Genomic DNA, 11,376 nt, shown 5'->3' on the forward strand with positions numbered 1-11,376 from the left:
CGTCTGGGAAGGATGTGGATATGTCATTAATACGCACAGACCTGCCAGACTATAGAATACATGTACCCCAATAATTTGGGGGTGAAGAATCCAAGTTTGGACTTAGCAGGAGGACCCCTATTGCTCAGGGTATACGAAGGAACAAATCGTGTTAATCGGGGCGATCGTCAGTTACTCCTTCTTGAATCTTCTTTCAGTGAGTGTGTTAAGATCTTTTGTTCTCCGTTTACATGTAGTATTGTTTGCAGTGTTAGTCGTAGCCTTACAGCTCTTAGTCCTCGAGCAGTGCCCAGTTCTCCACCCCTACACTCAAGAGTTGAGGAACCGGACATCTCTCTCAGCCAGGTCAGCAGGGAAGGGTGTGAGTGTATTAATCCAAAGCATCCCGTATACATAAATACATATCACACGTGTCTTTAAAATAATCCTATAAACCTATCCATTAACCATTTGATTATTTATTTTCTTTTAATCAATCATTTGTCTGTCATTTTATATAATCTCAATAAAAGGATACAGATTCGGTTCTCAGTGTGAGCGTTCCTGTCGTGCACCCCAGGGGTCCCTATAAAACTCATCTAGAGTCTGATTTCGGGACTAGAACCTCATTATCTTCTGATCAGATCCACTGGCGAGCCTATATCCCTGTTCAAATCCCTAAACACCCAGAAATCAGGCAACAGTGCAAATCAACACTTAAACAGATGAGAGGCCAATAAAAGCCATAAACACCAATAACTCAAACAACATCTTGGTGTGGGAATGGCACGTTCATATCTGCTACTTATCGATCCATGTCCGGAGGTCTAGAGAAGATGCTGAGTGTCTCACACACACAGACGGTGAGGTTGGGTAGTTTTAACTTTAAAAAAAAATGTAATTACTGTTTCTTGGCCTAGTGAAGTGAGGTTTCAGTCTTCGCTCAATGGCGTTTCCCTGTTTCTCAATCTTGACACTTTCCCATCTTACTCCAGAGCTTTCTTGCGAACCTTTTGGGCATCCTCGGCCACCTTCTCCAGGAAGTTTGACAGAATGGAGTAGGACGTGGCGAAGGACAACCCGGCTTTAGCCAGGGTGCTAATCACTGGGACAAGGTCAAAGCTTTGTTCGACTGAGCGGGTGAGGCCGCACCCAACCTGGACAATCTTCTTCATTAAGACATCTCTGCTGAGGGTTTCCCCTTGCGGTGAGATGACAACAGCCTTGAGTTCTGCCACAGGCTTCCCAGCTTGCCTGGCCAGCTTAGCTAAGGAGCCATCGTCGAGACCGAATTGTTTGTAGAAGGCGATCATGGATACGAACAAGATGCCGACATCACAGGCAAGAGAGACACGGGGCAGGGGAAGGATGTTGATAAAAGCCGACACCAGGGCTATTTTCCATAGGTGCCCATGCAGAGCAGATTTCTTCTTCTCCATGATTTCCGGAGAGAGGTTGGGCAGGCTAAGAAGAAACACATGTCTCTGTAGATGGGGCAGGTCCTTCTCCAGAGTCTCCTCCAGCAGGAGAAAATCATACCGGTGGATTTCCCAGTTGGAGAGAAGAAAGACCTGGGGGTAGGGCACTCCTTGGTCCACCAGGCATTTCCTGGCGTTCTCCCTGATCCTCTGGAGGACATCCTCTTCGACGTAAGTTTGAGGCCGAGCCCTTCTTGTGTTAGCCAAGTCTTCGTCCACTTTGCAGCGCACAAAATAGAACTTCTTCTCCATCCTCTGAATCTCCCGGGCCAGGTCGGCGTGGCTGGATCGGAACCGCTCTGAAGCAATGATGATGAAGAAGTCATAGCGGCTGAAATTCACTTGCTGGAGATACCTCTCCGGCCGAAAACCCATCCCCCCGATCCCCGGCAGGTCCCATAGGGTCACGTTGGGGTAGCTGGGATGGAGATAAGCAATCGGTTCTGTCGTTGTCTCTATCACCCCAGACTGAGCCGCGCCTGGATCTTCAGCACCCAAACCTCGGAGGGCGTTGATGAAGGAGGATTTCCCAGAGCCCACATCCCCCGTGACAGCAATGTTGAGCTTGGTATTTTCTAGTGTCTCCAGATCTTCCTGAGCTTTGGAGGCTGCTTCTGCCTGGCCTCCCTCCTTGAAAAACTCCATGAATTTCTCATACACCTGTAGCGCCGCATTGAAAAACCCTTTGGGGTCCGACTCAATGTCAATGCCCTTAGTCAGGGCCGAGAGAGACTCCATCTGCCGCAGAGAAGGAAATGGAGATCTGTTAGTCTGAGCGGCTTTTTAAACAGGTGACTTAAAACGGTCAGTTCAAGTAAGAACTCAAGGCTGGATTAAGGCCTGGGTCTTATACATGTAAAGTCCTGTGTCCGTCAGCTGATTGCAGGAGAATCTCAGCTTTCAGTTACCAAAAAAAAAAAGAAAGAAAAAGAGTAAGTTCCTAACCCTTGTGACTGGTGATGCCCATTGCGATGAGAGGGGAGATCTTCCCCCCGTGTGACTGACACAACAGCGCTGCCTGAGTCTGCAGAGAGCCTGAACCTATCTTTCAGATTGGGGTGTTAACTCCCTGCCCACCCCACCCCAGCAGGGGACTCGGTGTGGGACAGAAGCAGAGGGGCACAGCCAGCCTGCCTCCGCCATCACCACCCCAGCAGTGATACCTGGGCTGATTGTGGTAAGTTCTAGGTGAGCCCACTGCTGACACCAATGCTTCTCTGTATGGGAGAGGGGACCCAACTGCCCCTTCTTGGGGGAAGGGCGAATGGGGGCCCCACGCCACTGCAAATCCTAGTGCGCATAGGTGGGGGGTGGGATGGAAAGGCTACAGGTCCTAATGATCATAACTGATCATTCCCCGATTGCCTCATCCTGAGCCCCAGTCAGAATCGGGGTCCTGTCTCCCCAGGCACAGCCCACACACCCACCCTAGGGTGTTCATGGCTCTGCGCTCCTCCCCATAGCTGTGGGTGCAGCTTCTCATGGGGCAGGGCGCCCACCTGCCCTGTGCTCATGTCCCCGGCTAAGGAGCAGGGCCCTGGGAAAGGGCCAGCGAAACCCAGCCCGGGGCAAGCCCCCAGCCGGGCTCAGCGGAGCTGTGAGCTCACCAAGGATACGAGCTGCCGGTGCAGCGCCGGGGTCACTGATGGGCGATTTAACACGGCGCACGGCAGCGAAGGCGGCGGAGAGCAGCAGCGCCGCGCACAGCCACACCCTCCGCTCCGCTCCGGACCCGCGGCCGCAGCCAGGCTGCGCGGAGCATGCGCACAACCACGGTCGCTGCCGGCGCTGCCCGCTGCGGAGCGGGGCGGACCCGGGGCCCGGGGGGCAGGTGGGAGGCGGGGCCGGGGGGATCCGATCCGGTGCGGTGCGGGGACGGGACGGGACTGGCCGGGGGGGTGCAGCCGGTGGAGGCGGGGCAGGGGGGATGAGCCGGGGTTAGCGCAGGGGGGGGCGCTGCCGGCCCGTGGCAGAGGCAGGGAGGGGCAGGGGGGCAGCAGTGACCGGCTGGGACGAGCCCCCGCGACCTGCCCTGGGACCGCGGCGCTGCTTTGTCTCTGCCCCGTCTCTGTCTCACGGAGACTCCGCGGCGCTGCCCGGGGCCGGGCTCTTAAAGGCGCAGGCCTCCCACTGCCTAAAACCAGCCGCTCCTGCTCCCGCATCCCGGGGGGCTCCCGGGGACCGAGTCCGTGACAGAGCGACCCACACCCGGAGTATTTAAACAGTCCCGGCTCCGTCTGCGTGTCCGCGGAACGTCTCGCGCTAGCTCCCCGGTTTGCCTCCTCTGCGGCGGTTCCCTGGTCCGCCTGCTTCCTCCTCATCCATTGCAGGCTCAGTTTCGCTCCTTTTAGGATGTTATTTGTATGAGTCTGAACACTCTGACCGCATCATCGGCAGGGAGGGAGGGCAGCAGGCAGGTGGGACTGGGTGCAGATGTGCAGTGGGGGCATTGGGTGCAGAGGGGGTGGGCTTTTGTGCTGAGGCAGGGTGCAGAGAGGAAGAGGTGTCTGGTGCGGCAGAGCTGCCAGGTGTCCTGGCCGCAGAGAGTTGGCGCAGGGCGGTGATGGTGCATGTGGGGATGTAAAGGGGCAGTGGGGAGGTGCTGGAGACAGAATGGGGGCTGGGTCTGGGGTTATGCGAAGGCTGATGCACCCAGGGGAGCAGACTGGGGGCGTGGCTGGGTGCTGGTGAGCTGGTGAGCGAAAAGCTGGATATTGGGGGGGGAGCACGGAGTAGGGCACCCCGAGAAGAGAGGGAGTCCCCAGGGATCCAGAGAGCCTGGAGCAAACGGAGGGGGCAGATCTGTGGGGTAGAGAGGGCAGAGCCAGGGACTTAGGGCCTGTATCCATTGGGGTCTGCCCCGATTGTGGCCGTGCCAGAGGAAAACGGGGCTGTACCAGGGGAAATCTGGAAGCGGCGTGGAGGAAAGGGGGTCACACAAAGAACTGACACGGCGGCTGCCTGGCCTCACAGCCCTCGTCACCCAAACCCCTCGAACGGCCGCGTCCCCTGGGAGAGGCAGAGACCCGCTGGTGTGCGAGGAGGGAGATATCGGGGTGAGCTATGGGGAGAGATGAGCCGGAGTATTGGGGACTCCAGAGGGGGATATTGAGGGACGGGGGACAGCGGGGGGTACTGAGGGACTGTGGGGGGGGCTCCAGACACTCCTATGGGGGGATAATGAGGGACTGTGGGGGGCGCCTGAGACAATGGCGGGGGCTCTGGATGGGGGATATTGAGGGACTATGAGGGTTCTGGCGGGGGCTCCGGAGCAGGGATATTGAGGGACGGTGGGGGGCTCGCAGGGGCTCTCTCTTCTCTTTTTCGGCCCCCCCATCTCCGTCTGGGCAGCTTGTTGAAATAGGAGGCATTGGGCGTTGTCCAGGATTTTTCCTAGCTCGTTGCAGCTCAGACAGAGCCGCCTCCACACCCGACTGGTCCCTCCCCTGCACCGCAGCTGCCGATCCTCCCCGCCCCGGCCTGGCCCAGCCCAGCCTGCCCAGCATGTGGAGCCACTGAGTGTCTCTCGGCCGAGCCTCCTGTCCCGCCACGGAGCTCAGACACCGGCCGGGTGGGGTGACAGAGGCCAGGCCTGCAGGGAAGCACTGACTGATGGGCTGGCGCTGCATCCTGGACCTGCACCCGCCACCCTGCCACCATCAGGGAATGACACTGACCCCCCACCTCCAGTGTGAGGCTGCAGGTACCCCGCCAGCACCCCCCCAAATACCCTCTCCATCACTCCCCACTGTACTCACCTCTCCCCTCCCCCCAGTGTCCCCTATTTGGGAACTTGAAATATGGTAACTGCACACATAACTGGCTCTACCAGTCTCCCTCCAGCAGTGGTTTTCATAGCGAGTGGTTCCACGTTTGATCTGACCTGTTCTGGCTATATTCTTTTGTACTGTACTAGGTACGTGGATAACCCCTCCCGGTGAATTCAGCTCTTCAGCTTGTGCTTTCCCAGTTTCTGCTGCCCTGCATATCTGGAGAGCTTTTTCTAAAAAGTTCAATCCCCTTCATTGAGCAGCTTCTCTCTTAACACATTCTCTTTGATGCCACCAATGATTCTGTCTCTGATCAGAGATTCTGTCAGCTCACCAAAGTCACAGGTTTTACTGAATTTCCTTAAATCTTTTGACTGAAATTCCTTAAATTTTTTTGCATGCATGGAAAAAATGGATGTCTCTCCAAGGTCTCATTTCTTTTTGGCATGCACTGTTCCTCACATTTAGTCAGTATTTTACTGAACTTCTCCTTTTTCAAGCTTACATTTGTTATAAATATCCAATGCTTCCTCCCCAGCGACATGCGAAAAGACAGATGATTTCACTTTATCATTTTTCTCCTCTGCCCCTGTGTCTGCTAAATACAATTCAAATCTCTCTCAGAATTTTGTACAGTTCTCCGCAACATTGCCTGACAATTGCAGACTGGATGGAGATCGCAACACATCTGGTTTTGGCTTTTTTCCCCCCTTCCTAGAGTATTCAAGCTACATAAAATAAATACACAAGCCTTTGTTAGTCTCTGTTTGCAGCTCCAGGTACTTGTCTCTGCTTTCCGTTTCAAACACAGGCGTTAACTTCAAAATGACCGCAGCCGCCTTCTCATTCAGCATTACTGACACCATGTAATGATCTTGGGGTGCATTAAGCAACAAACCAGTGAATGAGAAAGGAATAAAACTTGTAATAAAACAAACTAGAGAGCAGCTGTGCACAACCCCAACTTCCAGGGCGCATCTCTAAATTCCTGTTGTGACCTTGACCTCTGGAGGAGCCAGGCTGAGACAGTGTAATTAGGGTAAACAGCAAAGAATGGGACAGGCAATTCCCAAAACTGGTGGTTATTTCTAAAAATCAGATTCACCAAGCCAGCCACAAACAGCTTCTAATTACCTTACTGCTTATCCAGAAGCTGAAAACACAGTTCCCTTAAAGAAAAAAAACAACAACAAAGAGAGTTCTATGGCACTTTGAGGACTAACACATTTAATTTCAGCAGGCATAAGGTTTCGTGAGCCTTAGCTCACTTCCTCAGCTGCAGTGTAGAAATCATACAGAAAATAGGTAACATATATAAGAGGCATTCATATACATATCATATATCATATCATATTCATATACATATCCAAGGGCATAGATGACAATAGGGTAGGTGGATAAAAGCCAGATACTTGAGGCCTAATGTGGAGTTACAATTTTCTAAGAGAAATGAAGACAATGGCATTATTTCATCTAACTGTTAATATTAACTCCTTTGCTCACTGCAGTAATAGAACCCAGCACTGGACAGGAAAAGCAGTTTACTACTTACCAGCCAATAAAATCACATTGCGAAACTTCTAGCCGGTAAACACAGACAAATGTTATTAGTATTTACTGCTAACTATGCAGATTTGCATTTCAAACACGCAGGTCTCCTGACATGGCTTGGCTAAATATCTGCAAGGAATGGGGCTCGTTACCAGTTCAATACTTTTCCAATAGGTCTTTAAAGGTTGGTTTTAGGTCATTCAGCCTAGGGCTGAACCCTTTCTGCCTTAGCGTCACACCTGCATTCATAACACTGTCCGTTGGGGGCAGCATCTCTAAACTATAATCTTCCGTAAACGTCTCGACAGCCTCGACTGAGATCAGGGCCCCATTGTGCAAGACACAGGGAGACATGGTTACTGCCCCAAGAAGCTAAGCAGACAAAAGGATTATTCTCTTCATGTTACAGGCAGGGGAAACTAAGGCGCAGAGATGACTAGATGTGAGAAAGGTCACACAGGCCGGCTGCGGTAGAGCAAGGTCTCCTGAGTCACACTCCAACACTGGGACTGCAAGACCATCCCCCCCAGCGCCGCTAAACCGACTTTTTCTCCGACAAATCCAGAGCCTTGGTGAGCACACAATGGGCATCCTCAACAACACCTTCCAGAAAGTACTGCAGGGCGTAGGTTATGGCTAGGAATGAGACCTCTGCAGAGAGGAGGGTTCCACACACTGGGAGCAGGCTTATGTATCTTTTAAATTTTATCATGGTATCAGCCATCTTCGTGACCTCTTGCTTCAAATCAATATGATAAGACAATCGGAGAGGACAGAGGAAAGGTGAAATAATAGTGTGGTTCATTGCACAACCTAAAACCATGCCCAGCAGCTCCAAAGCATCTTCTTTTGATATTTCCTTGGCCAATGGGGTCTTTATCACCTCCTTCAGCTCAGACACTGGTTTCCTGACCTGTTTGGAGAGTTTAAGGAGGGATTCTTCATCCAAACCAAACACTTTGCAGTACTCGGTCATGGACTCCACCAGGATGTCAACGTCGCATGAAACGGAGAGATGTGGGATGGGAACAGCCGCCACGGCGCACGACTTCAAGGCTCGTTTCCAGATCTGGTTCTTCAGGACTTCTTTTTTCTTCTCCAGGATTGGCCTTGAGATGTGGGGAAGAGACGAGAGGAAAACGTGTCTTTTGTGAGAATCCAGGTCGTTGGCCAGAGTTTCCTGCAGTTGGGGAGAATCGTACTGGTCAAATTCCCACCTGGAAATGAGGAAAACCTGTGGGGAACTCACCCCTTCTCTTCTCAGCTTCTCCTCACAGTTGACTCGAATTGTCTTCAAGGTGGTCTCCCGGTTGTAGTTCCTTTTATGACTTTCGTTTTTCAGGTCCTCATCCACTTTGGCACGCACGAAGTAGAACTTCTTCCCCATCTTCTGGATCTCCTGGGCCAGGTCTGCGTGACACGATTTGAAGCGCTTGGAAGTGACAATAATGAAGAAGTCATAGCGGGCAAAGCTGACCTGCTGAAGGTAGGTGTCAGGCTGGAAACTTGGCGTCCCAATCCCAGGCAGGTCCCACATCTTCAAATTAGGGAGTTTGGGGTGCAGATAGGTGGTCAGCTCCATTGTCGTTTCCGTGACGCCAACCTCGGCCGCGCCTTCATCATCGTCAGCTAAGTCCCGCATGGCATTGACGAAGGAAGATTTCCCAGATCCTGACTCCCCCGTGATGGCGATGTTGAGCTCGGTGTTCTTGGACAGCTCCAGAGCCTCCTGAGCTTTGGAAGCTGCTTCCGAAAGGTTCCCTGCTTCAAAAGCAGCCTTTAGCTCTTCAAGATCCTTCTCGGACATACCAGGGAGTCTAACATCCAGATCTTGAAATATATTCCTTGACACCTCTTCTGGGGCAGCCATCTTCCTGCTAGGGAAGAGAAGAGAAATATCACAGTCATGCTCATATTTCACCTAACCAGCTGTGGTCCCGTTGTTAGGGCACAGAACTGGGATTGTCTAAATCAGTGTTTCTCAACTGTGGGTACACATAACCCTGGGGGTACATAAAGGTCTTCCAGGGGGTACATCAACTCATCTAGATATTCACCTAGTTTTACAGTAGGCTACATAAAACACACTAGTGAAGTCAGTACAAACTAAAATGTCATAAACAACGACTTGTTTATACTGCTCTCCATGTTACACACTGAAATGTAAGATAATATTTATATTCCAATCCATTTATTTTATAATTATATGGTAAAAATGAAAAAGTGAGCAATTTTTCAGGAACAGCGTGCTATGCCACTTTTCTATTTTTATGTCTGATTTCGTAAGCAAATAGTTTTTAAGTGAGGTGAAACTTGGAATACAAAGGATGAATCAGACTCCTGAAAGGGGTACAGTAGTCTGGAAAGGTTGAGAACCACTGGTCTAAATGACCCATTATTCTTCTTCTTATTTATTATGGACATTACAGAAATGACCCCAGCAGAGATTAGCGCCCTCTCACTGCACAGACGCCACCCAGCACCCAGGGGCTGCACAGAATCGGACCAATATTGTGGCCCTCATTTTACCAGATGCTGCACAAACCCTGACTGAGATCAGGGCCCCCCCCCAGTGCTGCCAGGCACCTGACAAGATCAGGGCTCATTGTGCTGGGCGCAGTACAGCTATAGTGAGGGACAGTCCCTGCCTAAAAGAGTTTCCTGTCTAGATAGACGAACGGAAGGATTTTTATCCCTGTGTTATAGTCAGGGGAAACTGAGGCACAGAGGGCTGTTAAGTGATTTGCCCACAATCATCCAGGAAGTCTGAGGCAAAGCCAGGCAGTAAACCCAAATATCTTGTTATCCTTTTGTACGTTTTGATACATTTGTACAGTGCCTGGCACAGTCGGTCCCTGATCTATGACTGTGGCCCCCTACGTGCTACTGTCATACAAATAAATCATCATAACAATTTACTCTAGAGAGTGAGGGATGTTGGCACATGATCGCCAGCTCCCGTGAGAGTCCCCACAAAGGGAAGATTGAACGTCTCTTAAACCTACACTATCTCATCTGCGTCCAACACCTTGGTCAGGATGGTTTGGGCATCTTCAATGACATCATCCGGAAAGCGCTGCAGGACGGTGCATGTGACCCAGAAAAGTAACTCTGCCTCGCTGGACGTACCAATCAAGGGTAACCCACTGAGGACACGTTTTGGTCTGGTCATGCAATCAGCTTTAGCCTTGACCAGCAGATTCAAGGTAGTGTCTTTGATATTTCTTCCGTTAGCAGGGACCTTATCACAGCTTTCAAGTCTGCGATGGGCTTCCCAGACATCTGGCAAGGTAGACCAGGGAGTTGTCATCCAAGCCAAAAGTCTCATGCTAACTTGCCATGCAGTCCATCAATCGGGGAACGTCACAACCAGAGAGACCCGGGAGAGGAACGGCAGAGATGGCGCAGCACAGCGGAGCTTTTGTTTTTGTTTTGTTCAACCCCAAATGATTGTTTTAATTGATTTTTATTTTGTCAAGAAACAGTTTCGGTTTTGGCTCTAAATGAACTGACTGGTTTTTGTTTTTTTTTATTGTTTTGGTTCTGTCACCGAACCAAAGAAATCAACTCTTCACTCAGCCCCAGCGTGCAGTCATATAAACCCAAGGCACCCCGCCAAGGGCTAGGATAGCAAGCGGTGCAGTGCTGTAGCCTATAGGATTAGCCGGCTTGCTAGCATATATATACACCTTTCCTTAGAGATTCAAGTATTGTTGTTTTATTATAATAGAGTCATAGGTTCATATTAAAGAACTACAGCTGTAATGCAAGGTACCCTACAGGTCACATCCGGTACGAGAGCTAAGGCCGTTAGCACACATCTGTTCGGGACCTTTGGCCCAGATAAGTAATGATGAGTTAAAGGATAAGACATATTTGCTTATAAGCTTTACCCTAGATAAGTCAGGAGGTATCAAGACAGGGGAGGCTGTCTCAGGTTGTGCCCTGAGTAAACGTCACAGATCCACCTCAAAACCCACACAAGGGCCAGAAATAACAAAGGTGAGATAAACGAACCATCTGGGAAGGATGTGGATATGTCATTAATACGCACGGACCTGCCAGCCTATAGAATACGTGTACCCCAATAATTTGGGGGTGAAGAATCCAAGTTTGGACTTAGAAGGAGGACCCCTATTGCTCAGGGTATACGAAGGAACAAATCGTGTTAATCGGGGCGATCGTCAGTTACTCCTTCTTGAAACTTCTTTCAGTGAGTGTGTGAAGATCTTTTGTTCTTCGTTTACATGTAGTATTGTTTGCAGTGTTAGTCGTAGCCTTACAGCTCTTAGTCCTCGAGCAGTGCCCAGTTCTCCACCCCTACACTCAAGAGTTGAGGAACCGGACATCTCTCTCAGCCAGGTCAGCAGGGAAGGGTGTGAGTGTATTAATCCAAAGCACACCGTATACATAAATACATATCACACGTGTCTTTAAAATAATCCTATAAACCTATCCATTAACCATTTGATTATTTATTTTCTTTTAATCAATCATTTGTCTGTCATTTTATGTAATCTCAATAAAAGGATACAGATTCGGTTCTCAGTGTGAACATTCCTGTCGTGCACCCCAGGGGTCCCTATAAAACTCATCTG

General features: G+C 50.6%; 2 protein-coding genes across 2 annotated transcripts; both read right to left on the minus strand.

Annotated features, from left to right (window-relative positions):
• Positions 1-965: 965 nt before the first annotated feature.
• LOC137152402 (interferon-inducible GTPase 5-like) lies at positions 966-2,201 on the minus strand. The gene has a single exon (XM_067546994.1). The coding sequence runs from the start codon at positions 2,193-2,195 to the stop codon at positions 966-968; it is 1,230 nt and encodes a 409-aa protein (XP_067403095.1). The 5' UTR covers positions 2,196-2,201.
• Positions 2,202-7,313: 5,112 nt separating this feature from the next.
• LOC137152397 (interferon-inducible GTPase 5-like) lies at positions 7,314-8,648 on the minus strand. Its single transcript, XM_067546987.1, has one exon. The coding sequence runs from the start codon at positions 8,646-8,648 to the stop codon at positions 7,314-7,316; it is 1,335 nt and encodes a 444-aa protein (XP_067403088.1).
• Positions 8,649-11,376: the final 2,728 nt, after the last annotated feature.

The sequence above is a fragment of the Emydura macquarii genome, unplaced genomic scaffold (assembly GCF_026122565.2).
Source record: "Emydura macquarii macquarii isolate MOO-44397 ecotype Brisbane River unplaced genomic scaffold, CSIRO-AGI_Emac_v2 contig_1214, whole genome shotgun sequence".
Taxonomy (NCBI): Eukaryota; Metazoa; Chordata; order Testudines; family Chelidae; genus Emydura; species Emydura macquarii.